The sequence below is a fragment of the Pyrgilauda ruficollis genome, unplaced genomic scaffold (assembly GCF_017590135.1).
Source record: "Pyrgilauda ruficollis isolate IOZ18807 unplaced genomic scaffold, ASM1759013v1 scaffold12, whole genome shotgun sequence".
Classification (NCBI taxonomy): Eukaryota; Metazoa; Chordata; class Aves; order Passeriformes; family Passeridae; genus Pyrgilauda; species Pyrgilauda ruficollis.
In genome coordinates, this window is record NW_024510321.1 from 17,566,502 (window position 1) to 17,585,161 (window position 18,660).

An 18,660-nucleotide genomic window follows, 5' to 3' on the forward strand; every position below is an offset into this window, starting at 1 on the left:
ATTAGATTAAACACTGATTTTCTCTGGGCAAAGAAGTATGGTCACTACAGTTGTGCAAAACACTATCTGGCAAGTACACTGGGTGCATTGGGAGTAACACAGAAATGACCAATACTTTCCTCCACATGGGTTTATTTAGATTTTCCTCTCTAGTGTTTCCCCATTCTAAACTGAAACTGTTTCAGGAGCCATTCTGCTACACCATCAGAACCAACAGCTCTCCTAGGCTTTCCTTGGGGAAATCCCAAAACTCATATGCTTAAACACAGCTGTGAGGTCTCTGAGCTAGTCACGGGGAATAATGACATACAGAATGACCCTCATTTTTCCAATTTAGGAAAAGAAAACTGTATTGCTTCTACACTTTGGCTGCTGCAGAAAATCCACAGGAAAAAGGCTTGCTAAGGGTGACTGTTTCGCAAATGTACATCCAGCTCTGGATGTGAGCCCATCTATCTTCACATATAAGCACTTGTTTCTTCCACGTAAGAGTTCTTCTTACTAAATACACAGTTTCAGGCATGAATAACTCCATTTCTTGTGCAGCTGTACAATATTTGCAGTTGAAAATTAACCAAGTGCTATTGTCACTAGAAACAAGCCAAGTGTCTCCTAAAATTTAAAGACAAAGAATCAAATTGTCCAGGGGTTTTTCAAAGGACAGACTCATGGCTCTGAAGCAAACCTCAGAGACTGAATTCAATTTGACTGCCTTTCAAGTCTGTACTTCAAGTTACACTCACGTGTTGTACAACTTATCTATCTGAACGTAGCATTAGATATTGTTGCCTTAGGTTGAACTAAGGTGAACATGGAAAAGTCATTCCAAAATCTTACAGTTAAGTTTTTACAGTGTTCTGCCACACGTGATTTGCCAAACCATCCTTGTAATAACAAACATGCAGTTCAAGGGAGAGGTTCCCAAAGAAGCAATTCTGATTTATTCAGATACATTCCCATGTCAATCCACAGTATGATAAAAACTACCATTGCTAAAAAGTTACAAGTGACTCTCTCTGATCTTAAACAACATCCTTTTCTCCCTTCACTCAGTTTCTGAAATAAGGTAAGTAGCAATGACTCACAGAAAATACATCACTGTGTTCTCCCTACTGATTTCTAGGACTTAAAATATTTCTAAAATAGGTGGGGTTTTCCCTTGAAAATGAATCCTATCAGCATAATGCCTGTACACACAGAATTGGGATCTGTCTGATTCATGAGGAACAGTCAAAAAGTAACTCTTCTCAAACCTGAATGACATTTGACTGCTCCAAGATATTCCCCTTCTTTAGAAATTTAGCAGACAGATTTTCATACTTTTTGGAAGATAATTCTGCCTGGCAGGAGTCATGAATATAACTGGCATTTATCAACATGATACTTATTATTCCAAAAGATGTTCTCCATCCTTCAACAGGACATAGGCAAACTCAATGGAAGCAAAGATTTAATTTAAATAGACAAGTTCAAAACTTTTGCCTGGAGAACACAAGTGACAAATGCTCGATTTCCAAGGCAACCAAAACATATGCTCTGGACATCACAAGCAATTCACTGGACTTATAAAGAGGTTTCCCACTCTTTTTAAGGATACTTTCCAAGAAAAAATATATATGGAGATCAAAAAAAAAAGCCAAGTTTTGAGTTTCTTACGAAAGTTAAACATTGATCACAAAAATCTGAAAGTTGCAACAGAGTGAATGAAATTAAATTATTTTTCTTAAATGACTAAAAACCAAGAAAACTTGCTGCCTCTGAATTACTCTGCCAAAAGAATAGCTTCCCAGTGATTAGGTTTTTCTCAGAAGTAGTCCTAATTAATCCTACACTTACCATCACCGTGTTGGATCATGCCAATACTAATAATAATCATGCAGAGCCCAAAGTCTCTGCCAGGGGAGACTGCTGGGAAGGAGTGACGAAACACTAAAGGTGTCCTGTGCCCAGCTGAGGACAAGTCGGTGCCATCAGCCCTGGCACACCTCCATCAGGGCCCCGGGAAGGCAGGAGGGATGGATGTGGCTGGAGCTGCCAGCACCCACAGCCCTGGCAAGGCCCACCTGAGGGAGGAAGAGCTGGTGTTCTGCAGCCATGGGAAGTGCTCTGCTGGGCAAAGTGTACCCAGGGGCACAGCAGAGCCTCCCAAACTTGCAAGCACCCTCTGGAGTCCCATCATTCCTTATGTGGAATTCCAAAGTCTGTTGGGAGTAAGTTTTAGATGCTTTTGTTTTGGGAGGGTAATGCAGACTACGATCTACCAGGCATCTGTGGAAAGAAGCTCCCTCTTTCTGTTTCATTTTTGATGAACTACTCCAATTCTGTTTAATTTATTTATTTATTCCCTTTAATCAGAGGTTTATCTCACAAACAAACAGGAAAAGGCCTGAACAAACAAGTTACAGCCACAAATGAGACTGTTGGGCCTGCAGCTTTTTACAGGTTCCTGTACTTATGAAATTAAATTGCTTACTATAGTCAAACACATCTACTTAGCCATTTTTGTGGCAAAGAATGCCTAAAAAGATTTTATGTGTTTATTTCATCACTCATAAAGAGCTTAATAAGCATCTACTTAAAGTTTTAAAATGTAATGTGAAAGATACTGTGCATCCCAAGTTAGAACATTTATGGAAATACTAATGGAAAAAAGGACCACTGCTACCTGGTTTATTATTAATGAATTTATTTATGTCTTTTATTTATTTCAAAAAGATAGCTTTTGTCACTGTGTCATGACCTTTTGTTTTTATTTTTAATATGAAGTGGTCATAAACCCTAGCTTTTTTCTTTTGATAACTGATTCTTAAGCAATATTATCTTTGTCAGCTGGGGTTGGTGGGAGACAACATCAAAGTTTATCATTATCAAAAGTTTATCAAAGTTGATGATTATCATTATCAAAAGTTTATCAAAGTTGATGATTATCAGTGCTGTCAGATATCTGGACTTATTATGCACTCAGAGTAAGCTAATAATTCAAGCTTGTTTATACACAAGAACAAAAATAAAGCAAAGTGGATGCAAAAGTTGGTAGTAGCAGTCTGTGGCATTTGGCTATTAAATTCAGCTGGGTTAGAATACCACCTCAGATACTCATGTTTCTGCAAACGTGTCTGCATGCTCACATGGACGTGTGTGTGCATATGAAATGCAAACAATGATCACATACAGCTCCATTTCTCTACTACTCAATTTAAATATTAAGTTTCAAGAGATGGATTTACTGAATTCCTCTAAGAGATGCTTTAATGATGCTATGTTTCTTTTCATCAGTAGCCTCCTCCCTAGGATAAAAATCAAATTTTGTATGCAGAGCTAGAATTCCTTAAACTTATTTAAAATTTATTTAAATTAATAGTAAACTTAAAATTAAACCCTGAAATTCTTCACTGTCACTTTTCACTCACTTTGTCCTTCAGTAACTCAAGTAATTGTGTGGGAAGACAAAACAAATGTCTTTTCCACAGTACAGAGCATATGGCTTCATGAACAACAGATCTGTACAGATAGAAGTTTCACATTGATTTAGCTTTTACTGAACAATAAAAGTGTTCTTCAAGCTTTATGTACACCATCAATTCTATTTTACTTGTCACTGAGTAAAGCAAACATCTTGGAAGTCTGGCTGCCAAAATAAAACCAAAAAAGTGCATCCTTATTTCCCAAACTGTCTTGCTCTAAAGAAAAAACTAAGAAGAAAAAACCCAAATGGTATTTTAGCCTGCACTTAGTAACACATTTTGTTTGAGGAGATCATTACTCTTCAGTTTCAGGGACCTTTAGAGATATCAAAAAGAACAAAAGAAAAGAAAAAAACAAGGAAATTTAAAAACCCCAACCCCACACAATTTATGGTGGGCTTCTTACTTTTTCTACTGATGCTATTTCACTTTGCACAACTATGTTGTAGAAAAGGGACTGGAATGAGATGGCTCGTATGCCTGGGAAAGTTGTCTCAAACTTCGAACTACTTTCTATGACACAGAATACTTTGATATTGTTTAGAAGCTGAAACAGCATTAGAGAAAGAGTTTGAGATTTGAATCCAAAGCTCTAACACCATTCTTCAGTCATCTGGGTTATTTTCAAGACATTATAAAATTTCAGACTTGCTTGCTGTATGAACCAGGAAGTAACTCCACAGGATACAACGGAATGAAGAGGAAAATGGAGAAGTCTGTTAAGAGCGATTTGCTACCCTTTATGAATATCTGAATGTAACCAAATTAAAAAAAAAAAAAAGGTTCAAAGTTTAACACTCTCTCCTGCTTTACAATTTTTATACACAAGTAAACATTCTATAGCATAATCACTGCAATGCCCTGTGGCTTACTGCTTTGGAAAAAGTAAGTTCTTTTCAGCTCCCTAGCTTGGTTTGTGAAAGTTTGTGCAAGTCACACATACTCAAATGAGTTCAATGTGCAGACAGCTGCACTTAAATTATTTTCCTGAATGTCTTCTACATTTGTTGCATCTAAAACACATAGCTGGCTGGAATTTAAAAAAGAAAAAAAAAGAGGAAAAAATCCAAAATAACTAAATTAATTCCTTGAAATGTGTTGTAGAAACCAGACTGCCATAAAAGGCCCTTTCATACTTCAAAGAGCAACTTCAATAATCAAAACAAAACATTTGAAATTGCCAGTTATATGCAAAGAATGTAGCACTTTTGAGTTTGTGAAATTTATTTTGATGTCCTACAGTAGAGTTCATACATATTTTTCAGTGTTATTCTTCCCTAAAGCTCCTCAGATTTGGACTCAGTCACAAATGCGTGTGGGTGGAAGAATCCATCCATTTTGCTAACAACGTAGTACTTGAACCACAGGCTGAAAAAATACAAACTTTTCTATCAGCTAACAATGTCATGCAAAAGTGTGGAGCTGTTTAGTGGTTTTCTTCTGGTCTTCTCTGACATCATCAACTTATTTCAAACACTGTTTTACACACGTACTTAAGTAAAGAGTGTCAGATCTTAACGTGGGTGTGTTTGGGTTTTTATAAGCCAGCTCTTTTGATGGACATTGCAGTACATTACAATGACATGCTTTGAACTTTTGTACAAAAGAAATGGTTTGGCAACATCCCCACAAACATACTATTAAGGCCAGTTCCTTGAGCTCCTTGTAGTCTATTTACATTGCAAAGTATGAGACAAATTCTGAATTATTTGGAGGCATGGGTTTGCTTAACTCAGAGTCCAAACAGCCTCGTAATACTCAGTAGTTAAATACTTTCAATACCACCACAATGCAATAAACAAAACAAGGAAAGTAAATTCAATTTTATCTACCAAATAGTGCCCCACTACTTGAAGAACTTGAAGAAAAATGTCATACTTAAAATCAATCGAACTGGTGAATACTAAAGTTCAAACACAGAACAAACGATACTGACAGAAATTCAAAGCTGCCCAATAAACTCTGGATTGGAGCATTAAAAGTAAGTAAAAACTACGAAAAAAAAAAATAATCACTAGTTTACATCTTACCACTTCGTACTCCTCACTACCAAAAAGGTACATAGCTACTCCTTGGCGGTCTGACACCAGTTGCCCGGAGCGCCCAGTAGCCTGAAGTCAGATCTTCCACTGCATCCTCAGCTCCCGCGTCCCAGCCGGGCAGGCTTCCCAGGCTGCTTTCCCACGCCTGGGCTGCTCCTGGGGCACCGGGGCTCTCGGGCATGAACTCGGAGTCTGCTGCGAGGGCCGCGGCACCGGCGGGATGGAAAACTGCGAAACTCCGCGGGCGGCAGCGGCAGCCCCGCGCCCGTGCCGAGCCGTGCGGGGTGGGACAGAGGGACGGGGCGGGACAGAGGGACGGGGCGGTGCGGGCAGCGGGACGGGACAGGACGGGAAGGGACGGGAGGGGATGGAACAAGACGGGGCGGTGCGGGCTGAGGGATGGGGCGGTGCGGGCAGTGAGGGGCGGCAGCGCCGCGTTCCGGCCCTGCCCCGCCTGGCGCGACACCGCCCAAATTGTGAGCGGGGAAAGAGCGGCCGGGTAGCCGCCGCTCGGACAGGGAGGGCTCGGGAGGAGCCGCCGGGGCCGGTGAGGGACCCGTGAGGGGCCGGTGAGAGGCCGGTGAAGGCCCGGTGAGGGGCCGGTGAAGGCCCGGTGAGGGGCCGGTGAAGGCCCGGTTGCTGCGGCCGGGGCGAGCCGGCAGCACCTGTGAGGCGCGGGGAGCTCGGTTCACACATAGCCCTCGCTGCTCTGACCGTGCTGCAGAAACCCCTGCAGCTACCTCACTATCTGTGTCTTAAAAAAGAAAAATCTCTTCTGAAAAACAAACAAACAAGCAAACAAACAGCCCAGAATAGTTTCCCTTTTGTATGTTTCGCTCGCTTCATTGCTTCCTCGCACTGATAAGCCCAGAGTGCTCTGTAAAGGCGGTGTAACTTTATCTCGGTGCCACAGTGGCACTCAGGTCACTGAAAAGTTACACCCGCTACCTCCAGCGCACGGGAGCGGATCCGGCATGGAATACCACATCGGGACAGAAGAATCCAGGGACCCGCCTCGCTCCTGGCCAACTTCTAGTCCAGGCAGAGCAGGCAAGAAAGAGTAAAAAAAGCCAAAGAGCAGGATAGAACACAACTAAAAGACTTCAGAGACCAAATCCCCAACTGCATTCCTAAACTAATATTAAAATGGGACTTAAAAATAAATCCCAATAAAGATGGCATAGGAATACAGCATAAAGTAAACCAGGCAGGCAGGAATATTGCCCTCTGGGAAAGGCTGTTCTTTACAGCTGAGGAAGAGGCCACCAGTCGGCATCCAGTAATGCACCCCCCATCAAAACTGCTTTCAAACAGCACTATGAAACCCATCCCTTCTCAGCTCAGTCCTCTCAATTCTTTATAGTTCATACTGCTGCTAGCACTATATCCTATAACCAGAACTATACATAAACACTAAGAAAAAAATATGGAATATGTAATTTCTTAAGGAGGAAATGTGTGGGTGTATGCTTGCCCATTTATATCTATAATCAAGTTAATATACACAGCATCTCATGACAAGATATAGCATTGAAAACCAGTTTGTGATACTCAATTTCCTTCTCTTCCACAGAAGAGAACAAGACCTCTTTCCTAACAGAACCAGCAAATGAAGCAGTTCAAATACATTGTAAATATCTTCCCTGTTCCTTCCCCTGAATCATCCCCTGCTTATTTTAAATACATCTCTTGACTAACTCAGTTTCTTTGCGTGAGTTAGTAGGACATTCTTCTCTCAATCTGTTTTCTCTGTCAAAACAGACCTTTTGTCCTCTGTTGACTATATGTGATGTGACTCATGAGTCTGGATTTTTTTGTGTTCTTGTATGTATCCACAAGCAGAGTTAAAAGCAAGAAAATGGTTGGAAAAGGGCAAATCAGAAATCAGAAGACATTAATTTTATTTCCAACCATATGTTTACAAAATAGCATTTGTTTAATCTGTCAGCTGAACTGGTCACTTTGCATTATATCAATTGCAAATTATGCTTCAAACAAATAATATCATAATAGTTAATTCCCAGAGTGTAAATAAAACATGCATCATTCCTGCATGGAGGCTAACAGGCATAAGACACCTCTACTGGAATGTAATCACCACTTGTCTAAGCTGGTTGCTCCTATTGATGCTGAATGAGTGTGGTCACACACACTTATTAGCTTTAATGCAATTGCCCACGTTTTCCCACACAGTGTTTTTAGTGTGAGACCACACCTGTCAATACTGGCATAGCCAGTGTCATCACACATTACTTTGCTTGTCTGATACAGCTCTTGTAAGCAATTGAAATTTGGGTGCTGTGGCTTGATTGCTCCCTTTTGGATATGGCTCTCACAACTAATTTGGAGAAAAAGAAACAGCAGGAATGTTACAAGTACTCCTAACATCAAAAAAGGGGAAAACATATTGCTTTGTATGTATTAAAAATTATGATAATTTTTTTTAAATAATTTCATCAGCTCCTGTACTTTGGCAGTGAATATGAAATCAGGGAGGACTGCAGTACACATACACTCACAGAGACTTGGGGCATTATTCAGGCTGTCACCACAAGTGACTTTCATGTCACAAGTAATTCTCACTACAGACAGCACAAGCAGCCAGAGTCTGGCAGCTTGGACAGTAAATAAGCTGAATTGCTCATTGCTCTCTTGAATTGAAACATCATGACAGGTACCAAAGTCTGTCTCAGGGCTCCACAAAGCGAATTTGCATATAGCTTTTATGGTTCAAGAATTAAATATCTGCAAAAATGCCACCCCTGTTGAGGGTGTTTAAACTTAGCAAAGCACTTCTGGATGACCTGTGCTCCTCTCCCAACTACGTGACAGCACAGGGTTTTTGCTGCACATGGCTCCCCCAGTAGCTGAGTGTGGCAAGGGACTGGCCAGCAGAGGGTGGGCAGCATCTCACAGGGCTGAGCCTTGCAGGCAGAATGCCATGATCACAGAAAGAGTGAGCAGAGAAGTGGAGGAGATGGAGGAGTGTTGGAAAAGAATCTGTGAGCAATGGGGCTGAAGAGGTGGTGGGCTGGAAAAAGCAGAAAACCAGAATGCAGAACAAGGATGGATGGCAGCAGTGTGACCCACAGGGAGGAGAGCCTAGAAGCCAGGCCAGGAAACAGGAACTAAGATCCTGCAAGAAAAATGTTCATGGTAGGCAGAGAGCACAATAGGATTTGAAAAGGCCTCCATAGAGACAGCTGACCAGCCTCAAGCTACAAGGCAACCAGGAAGGAGTGGAATGGTGTGGAGCAGGGCAGAAATGCTGAGATGGGATGCCTGGGCAGAACTTGCTGATCAAGCAAATACAGGCCATTGGAAAACCTGTAAGTTGGAGACTTCAGCAAGAGACAAAGTTGCTATTCTGTTTTTGGGATAGAATGGAACTGGGATGAAGACAGAAAGTATCAGAACCGCAGAAATATGTCTAAAAAATCGTAGGTGGAAACAAAGCTAAGGGTGGAATTGCGCCTCTTCCCATGTGGCACTTTCCAGCAGGACACGTTCTTGCAGATGTCGACAGAGAGTTATACCAAGATGACTTGATGAAGACTGGACCTTAAGAACCAGCATTCAGACTAACAAAAAATAAACTACTGTGACTGTGAGAGTCAAGACTACAGTCTGAAATGATGAAGTAAATCACAAGGATGAAGTAAATCCCTTATTCAATGTATACAACCACTTTTAAAGTAGCACTTGCTCATCTGTGGAAGCCAACACAGCAATAGCAATATTAATCATGTGTTAACTGAGGCAAACAGGTACAAACACAGGTGTGTCAATATCTGTGGAGTTTGTTTTCCCTGACTGGTTCCCTAAGTTTTGTTCCTTTCATAAAAATCAGTCAAGGTGTACAGTATCTGGTGGAAAGGGAATAAAGAAGACAGACTCTTCTCAGTGACTCCTAATGAAAAGGCAAAAAGAAATGAGTATTGATTGAAATGTAGGAAAATACATTTGGACACAGAGATTTACAGAGAGGTTTTTTTGGGGCTTTTTTTGTTTGTTGGTTTGGGTTTTTTTTTTTTGCGTGATAAGGTTTGTTTTGTTGCATTTTTTTAATTTTACTGAGAGAGTGAGAGAGCACAGATTGCCCAGGGAGGTTTTGGAGTCTTAATCCTTAGAGATAGTCAAAAGCCATCTGAACATGGTCTTGGGTTACCAGCATTAGGTGGCCTTGCTCTAAGCAGGTAACTGGAATAGTTCCAGAGGTTCCTTTTTACTTCAAGCAATCTATGAAATTAAAAATTATCTGATTCACATTGATATTTTAGGGATTCCATCTCTCCATTTTAATTTTCAGGCATTAAGTGTAATGACTTTTCAGATTGTCAAAGAGAATAGCATTTAACTCTGGTATTTAAACCCTGACCCATGTCTTTTAAGCATAGCTATGAACTGTCTACACTATAAATAGCTTTGTATATCATAGTACTTCAACACAGTGCCTTTGGGAAAACAAACAGAAAAAAATGCTGACATGGTTGTCAAGGTTAATAGACTAAACAGGCCTTTCTTGATAAACAAGAATCTTTCAGATTGTATCCAAGAGTAACAACATTTTTTTCTTTGGGAACTCTATGGAAAGCAATTGACTCTCTCTTACCTAATTCAGGTTCAAATTCAAATCCCAGCGAAGAATGTCAACAGCTTGTAACACCTTTACAAAGCTAGCAACAAGAAAGCTTAAGGAAACTTTTGGCCAAAAAACTCTGAATAAGCTATTCCCTCTCACATACGGCATGAAAGAGCAAGAGCTAATAATATAAATAAAGAGCTAATGCACTTTAATTACCCTGCATCCAAACTATCCCATTCCATCCCATCCCACATCAGCACTGAATAATTTCTTAAAAAGGTTATTTATATGTGAAAATTATGATAAACAACTAATTATTTAGTTTTATCTTATGAATTTTAGCTCTGCCATTGATTTTCTCCCATAGGGGTCCTTCTAAGTGTGAGCAACACCCTTCCAGCAGCATAAACTTAAATTTTTAGGAGTGCTGCTGTCCTGAAAGAGCTACAGCATGGGTCTGAAGCCCAGGCTGCTTTGTTCCTCTGGACATCAGCACATTTAGAAGAATGGTCTTTTCCAGCTCTTCTCATTGCCACTGTAACTCTCTGAACGCCATGTGGTGGTAACTGCAGTGTCTCGGCAGTTAAGGACAACTGAAACAGGACTCCACATTCTAAGAAACATCCAAGTGTTTTATGAAAATGATAGGACTGCCTCAGCAAGGAAGACTGAGAGCATGCTAACCCAGAAGAGTTAAAAGCTTGCTCATAGCACCACATTGCTCAGACAGTTTCATGACAGGTTAAGGAATTCAGATGGAGTTTCCCAGACTTGTGCTTAAAATCCCTATTTTTCTGCTGGGGGTAGGCAAGGAGGGGGTTGGCAGGGCCAGGACACAATTTAGACCACTTCCTTCTCTTGAATGATACCTTCCTTTCTTTTAAAAGCATCCCTCAAAAGAAATAGCATAGGTTCGGGCAAGTTAAAAGGGATTTTTTATTTGTTTGTTTAATTTTTTGCATCAGCCAAAGTGATGAGCAGCATCCTGAACATGGTGCAGATTCCAAATTGTCAAGATACACTGCATTAATTTCCAGAAGACTTTGTATTTTTTTCCTGACTTTATCCACTTTACATCTAACCACAAAATAAAAATCCATCTCCTTCCATAAAATTCCATGCATCATGTAGGATGCTTGTAATTCTCCCTTACAGATGGTGTACATCTGAAAGAGGGTTGTTAAGTAAAATTTTATTCTCTGAGATTTAGTTTAGGTATATAATAAACCAGTGTCAACTAATTCAAGATGCAATAATGAAAACACTTCCTTAAGATTAATGTCACATCTTAAATCTCAAAACCAAGCTTCAAATGAATGAATAACAAAATCTGAAAGTATGCCCATGGAAGTACAAGAATGCTATATAAATTTTATTTTTAAACATTAAAACTGCTTATCATTTGCAGATTGTTATTGGTTATTATGGTTACCATTCTCTGACACAATCCAATCTGCCTGCACTTTTCTATTTCGGGATACAGCAGTGATAACATTAACAGCAGACTTAACTTCTCAACTTGCAAACATCCATACATTAGGGGCACATGCTATCTCCTGCTGCACGGAAAGATAACGTGAGTATGTTCTCACAGAGTCACAGAAATAACAGGCTGCTGATCTCCCTGCAGTCAGACCTTAAAACATCTAAACTCACAATGAGTGTCAGGAACACTCAGCATGTTTGAAAACATTCGTATTACAGATACATTATAAAAGTACCTGTTGTATTATAAAACCCCTGCATCACTGAGATATTGGACAGGTGCTATAAATGCTATAAAGTTGCAAAATCTGCCCATAGGTGATTGTTCCCATGCGTGGGCAAGATTTTTATTTTTATTTTTTACATGTGATGTAGAGTCATGTGGAACATTTTCTTCTTAAAGCCTTGTTGCAGTGAAACACAGAGAATAGGGAGAGAGGAAGAAAGAACAATTCAACATGTTGTTGCTGGTCTAGGATGGTCACAGAAGTCACCTGCAGCTGAATGTGCTGCCAAACACTTCTGAAACAGCAGTAAATTCTGTCAGAGCTTTAAGGAGTTGGAAGAAAAAATTAATTCAACAATGATATTTTAAAAAAGTAATACCTGAGTATTAAGTAGGAGATAATGTTTGCTTTCCTATATGTATTAACTGCAAAAAGGGAGATTAATATACTTTTGAGCACAAGAATTTCAATAAAAGAAACAACCTTCACAGAGAACACTTAATATCCTGAAGTAGAATATATAAAACTTGCACAATACTGTAGAAACAGCTTCTGCTCACTATTTTTCCTTAAAAAGTACATCTTTCCACTGAAAGGTTACTACTTTATGGTGTTACCCATGCATTAATGCAGCATTAAATAAATAGGGGTTTTTAATCTTGATGAAAAGCTTTCACCTCTCACACTCAGCACTCGTCTGCCTCTGGGGGCACTGAAATATTTCAAGCGCCATGGGCAGCTCCATCATGGCCAGATGCTGATGGTCCAGACCTGGAGACTGAGGAATAACTTTGGCTCATAGCTGTGCAGAGCAGCTAGCCCAGACTAGTAGGAATGTTACCCTCTAACCACGTCCCCATTCTGAAAACTGTGGTCCACCTACAGGTTGTCCTCTGGGACAATTGCTGTGCAGTTCCATCATACTCAGGACATTAACTTGGTAACTGATAGTTCATGGAGGAGATGTCCGAGCCCCTGTGCCTTTAAAATGGTTTTGGTTTTTAAAATGTCCAGCCATATCTCAAGATCACATTTACAGAAGTGTTTATAAAACTTGTGCTATTGATACATCCAAATTCTGTTCTCATTTCAGAAAATAAAATGCATCTAACCAGGAGAACCACAACAGCAGGCCACAGGAGTCATTTTGGCTCACTCTGCCTTTGTTTATGCATTTTTGGCACAAGCCATCACTCCACGATTCCATCAATTTAAATTATTGATTATCACCAAACATTGTGGTTTCTTTGGCCTCATTGCTTCTTCAAATCTCAGTTCTCGTTTCTCATTTTTTACTGTTTTTGAAACCTCTGATATTTCTGATGGTCACAGTTTCACACTCCTAAAATCTGGATTAATTATATTTAATTTTTGATGGACTAGCTTGTGCAATTTCGTAAGCTCCACTGAAATAAGTTCTGGTGAAGTGTGAGACCTGGAAAACTTGTCTCTGCAGAAAGGACTATTTATCTCTTGGGACCCACTTGAGAGCTCAAAATAGGAATTAAGTGGAATTTAGGCACCATATGTGCTGCTGTAACGGCTCTCTCACCTATGAGGCTGGGTGTCACCCTGGCACAACAGAAATGTTCAGTTTAATGAGCAGGGAGCCAGATGTGTAACCCTGGCCAGGAACTCGCAGTGCGTTCCAGTGAAAACACGGCCGGAGGAACCAGCGTGTCAGCTAAGCAGAGACAGCAGGTTGCAATGCAAGGGATTAAATAAGTGCAGTAAGTTGCTGCTCACAGAGAATTAATGCAATGTGTTACAACAACACGTTCAGAACTGTCCTGATGAGATGCATCATGAAGGTAAGGTGCTTTCAGTCAATCTTCCTTGTCCACTCAAATTAACAGGATCTTGTTAGCAGAGAATAAGAAGGTGAATACTTGGCAGAGAGTAAGAAGGTGCTAAGATCTTTCCTCTTCTACATTGAAATGACTTTTTTTTCCCCTCATTTATAATCTAGATATAACAGTAAGATGTAAAAATGTGATTTTTCAATTGCATCTTTCTGTACTGCACATTTTCTTCCCCTCCCTCTTGCCACAATTCCTGATCAGTGTTCATAAAAGAATGCTCTGAGCAGCCTGGCTCCCCCATGCTGACAGCACTGAAGGCTCGTGCAGCCGAGCAAAGAGCACATCTCAAACTGCATTTCTGTGGGGCTCTCCTTCTCTGTCTGACACTGCAGGACTCTCATACTCCAAGAAAGGCATTCAGCCATTTTCTACACCCTGACTAGAGTTTTAAAGGTGAACCCATTCCTGTGTTTCAGAAGTCATCCCCCAGCACCTTTTATAGCTTCAAATCTATGATACTAAGGTGCATTGGATGAGGATTTCTGAAGTCCCTGAGAAACTCCTCCTAAGTACAAAAAATTTGCTAGACATTTGATTTAACAGGCGGGAAAAAAGTAAATAAAATAAGCATTCTAATCCAATCCATAACTGTTGATCTTAATACAGTAGCAACCTATAAAAAGACATTATTTTGAATTCCATGATGCAAGAATTTCTCCTCTCCTAAATTCATAAAACTGCACCTAAATTGTATATTGTGCTGTCCATAACATGAACAGAATAATGGATTTACACTGAACCAGCATCAATGACAAAAGTTGCTTATAAAATTTAAGAAGGAAATTATTCTCTCAAGTAGTTCGGTTCTGACACCTTAAACTTCTCCTAAATTAAAATACTCCTGCCATTACAAGGCTGGTTGCTTTTGTTTATGTCTACACAAGTTCTAGTGAAGCTGAGAGATCCATGTGAAATTAAAGTGATAGAACCTGATCACACCTTTGTGACAGAAAACATTCAGCCAGAAAATATCATTATGTCCTAGGAACTCACTGATTTACTCTGAATTTTGCAGGAAGTTATCAAAGTGCTTAGTTTGAAAGCATCTTTTCCAGCATTCTACCATAGCATCAGCTATTCAAACTATCATTAAATCAAGCATTATCGTTTTTCTTACACACCAAAGTGACCCTGTTTCGAAGACAAACTGGAAATATTGATGAAAAACAATAATTTAAAACTTCAAAAATTACTTTTTCCAATGCCTTCCTCTATGCTTAAAAACTTAAAAGTTTCTAGAGAGGAAATATTGAAGAGATGACTCTTTCAAATAATACTATGGTTTGAAAATACATGTTTCATTGTTAGCTCATAGAAACGACTTTATAACTTTACAAGAATAAAGTATATGCAAATGTGACATCAAGAAAACCAACCAGAACCTTTCAAATAAATATCAGTCACTTAATGTTGCCTGAACAAATAGGCAAAATCATAGAATCATAGAATATTTTGTGTGGGAATGGACCTTCAAAGGTCTTTTAGCCCACCTCCAATTGTAAGGTTTTTAATACGAGAGAAAATTTTAAAGCCCAAACATTTTTTGGTCAGAGAGATTTTCAAGGAAGCTCTATCCTGTAGAAGTGAGTTGCTGAAATGTGTACTTGAAACTGTGGGAGTTGCACAGGAATGATAATACATACTTGGGTGAGGACTCTATCAAAGTGAGAAGACACCAAGACAATTACTGTGTCTGTAAGTCAGTCTTTCTACAGGGATCCTCTGATCAGCATGAGCATACTCAAAGTTAAATTTAGTTTTTATATCTAGCAGGCCTCTAAAATTATATTTTCTTCTGATACTAATATTCTACCAATACCATTAACTAGCCAGCTAGTAATTTTTAAGTGGTTAATATTATAAATCATCAACCTGAGAGCATCCTTTCAACAGCCTCAAAACATTCAGAAAAAAAAAATAGATGTTTATATCCAGTAAAATACTGCAAAATGCAATGTATCATTAATGAGCTGAAGAAAAAAAGTTGTTTAGTGACAGCAGAAGTAATGAAGCTTGGGTTCCCACACACACCTCCACAATACTTTCAGCTCTCTCTCCTTTTCCCTACACACCACATGCTCTGTACCCTCAGCTCCCCTCCCCTCCCTGAACTTCTCTTTTCATGAGCTGAGCAGGAGTGAGCATTTGTTTGCTCTGTTGCAGTTAAAGCTGTGCTTCTCAGCTGGATGGATGCTGCCTTCCAGATGCCAGAGGAGGCCAGAGAGTGCTCTACGTCTCCCACACTGGCCCCTTGAGGAAATGGCTTTAACAGCTCCTCCAGCCCCCAGGAAGTTCTGCTATAATCACTCAGTGCTTCTGAGACCTCTGCAAAGCTGGTTTAAATCGGCCACTGAAGTTCCTGAGAAGCACAACTAACAGATGGAAAGTGGGATTGCATAAATCTTGTCTTAGGAACCAAACCTAAGAAATCAGAGCTGTTATACAAAGACTGTCCATGCACTCTAATACTCAGCAGCTTGTTTAAATAAAAGCTGATGCCATGAGCAGCAATATAAACATTTAATCTGTCAGAAAATTTTCAAATCATCACTGTCACAGAGCACTGGTTGCAGTTATTAAGCCGTTATGAGCACAGTATAAACCACAGGTTTTCATGTCATGTACATGCAGCACCAGTGGCAGAAAAAAAATTGTAAATACTGCACTTGTAACAAAGGACTTCAGGGATCAGTGATTAAATATTGCAAACATTTATATATTCATATGTAATTAGACAACCTATTTTCTAAATAATTCTGGCATCTGCTGTATTTTGATCCATAGCAAAAAAATAAATTAAAAAGAAAAATCAAAAAAACCCAAAAATAAAGAATCCCAGTGGTTTAATAGCCTATAAAATTGATATCTGAATGCAATTGATGTTTCAAAGCACTTTACCTCCTGTCCTTTGGTTGTTTTTTTTTTTTTGTTTTTTTTGGTTTTTTGGGTTTTTTTGTGGCAGCTCCACACCGGGGATCCTGGGAAGCAAATAGCAGAATTTGCCCTTTCAAGTTTATGAATTCCTAGGCTTGTTCACTGCTATTTGAAAACTGAATAAAAATTATTAGCAGCAAATATCTATTTCACTGATGCCAAAAATGTAAATTTTGATAAATTGGAAAAAGGCACAGTGCTGCTTCTCTGCATAGAGGGTGAGGTAAGGACAAATTGTCCTTACACTTTCTGACACTTACTGAAGTTTCCATACTTCAGAATTTCTATGTTACAATGACTGTTAGTGATGAAAATGTGTCAGTGGTTATGCAATAAGTAATCCTTTATTTCATCTTTCTATAACATTTTAATTAACTTGAACACATCAGGGGTCAACATGTTCCAAGGGACATTCTGTTATCTGGAAATTTAGAAAAATGTACCCATAAAGCAGTTAACTGAATTTCTGGACACCATAAAGCAGTTAACTGAATTTCTGGACAATTACACAATTTCAATCTACTTTTGATGCAACAACTGCCATTCAAAGACTATCATCAATAATAAGTTTACTTAATTATTGATGCCAGTAATATGAAAGTTCTCAAGCAATATCTCTCTTCTTTAATCTTCCCAATTACCTTCCTCCTGGATATTTAAACAATTCGTTTTTTCAATTACATAATGTCTGAGGACCAGTACTGCTAAACAAAATGCTAATTTGTAAGAACAGCTTCCTGTAACATGCTTCTGAACAAGAAGTGACTACAGCTAAAATTCACATTAGCAAAACAAAATAGCCTTCCCCACATGACATATCTGGAGACTAGAATAAAAACTGAGGAAACAGGAATAGAATAATCATCAGCTATCACTTTGAAGGAAGGGTTGACGAAATACTGAGGGATTCAGTATTGATGACATTATTTGACAATGAGCAGACAAGAAGATGAAAATGCTGCATGGAAACATGTACATTAGTTGTGCTAAGTTTCAGTATCAGATTGGTTTTGTTGAGGAAAACAGAGTTTTCCAATTTGAGGCTTTTTTTTAAATTTTACAACAACTTTTTCCCATCAAAAAAAGTTATATCCTGATTTCTCCCTACCTATAATTGTATTGGGATTATATTGTCAGAGAATTATTGGTAATTATTATTATTATTGTCAGAGAATCCTAACACATATTGTTTATCAGAACTCTTGCTTGTATATAGATTAAAACATAAAGACTTAAGCTTTTTTACTATATTAATTAGATAAGAAAAGACTAAAGGCAGCTATAGCTATCGTTGAACTCAATTATTGTAAGGGTCTTTTTCAAGCTAAATGCTTCTGTGATTCTATTAGTAGCTGATTTCTACTATTCTACAACATCCATGCCAGAATTGTATATATTAGGTTTACCCTTTCCTGCTTCATGGCACACTTCCTGTAGGACCCACTGTTGCACTACTTTCCCCACAAACATAAGAGCACAGTATAATTGAAATAAAAAGAAGTTGTTTATAAAGAAAAGTTGTCCATAAAAGGAGAACAGAATGGATATTAGCAATAACTAATCAGTTTCCTATGTGGAGATCCCTAAATAACCCAGGAATAGCAATGATCCAAATCTGATTTCCTTCTAGAAAAAAGCTGTGGAGCAGCTGTTATGCAAGACAATGCCCCTGACTTCCCTCAGAAGAACTCTGGAAAACTACTGTCATCTTAAGATACTGTTCTTTTACTACAATTTTATTCAAAAAGCTCATAAACGTTATAGAAAGAAGCAAACTTATTCAGCAAACATTCAGCTTAAATTTCTGTTTATGTTAATTTTATTTTTATCCCCATCCCTTTCTCATACAGTGTAAAAAGAAAAAGCACATCCATTTGAACTTTAAAAATACTGTTTGTCATCTATTTAAATTTTATTTCACAGCACAGCTGTAGTGGGATGTCTGCTACTAAAACTCCCTGGCTCCAGGATACACATACCTGGTCAAATGCTGCCAAAGCAAGACTCATGAACGTAATACGACCTAACCCAAAAAAAATAATAGAGAGTATAATGTTTGTG

At 39.0% G+C, this 18,660-nt stretch overlaps 1 protein-coding gene across 6 annotated transcripts in view; it reads right to left on the minus strand.

The window, feature by feature from the left end:
- CACNB2 (calcium voltage-gated channel auxiliary subunit beta 2) overlaps positions 1–18,660 on the minus strand; it is a 240,308-nt gene that overhangs the window by 97,366 nt on the left and 124,282 nt on the right. Inside the window, exon 1 of one of the 6 annotated variants that reach the window (XM_041486787.1) lies at positions 5,495–5,788. The exons of the other annotated variants lie outside the window; for them this stretch is intronic. Within the exon in view, the coding sequence (XP_041342721.1) occupies positions 5,495–5,527 (33 nt within the window). The 5' untranslated portion in view covers positions 5,528–5,788. Of the gene's footprint in view, positions 1–5,494; positions 5,789–18,660 lie in introns of those variants that run through there. 6 annotated transcript variants of the gene reach the window in all.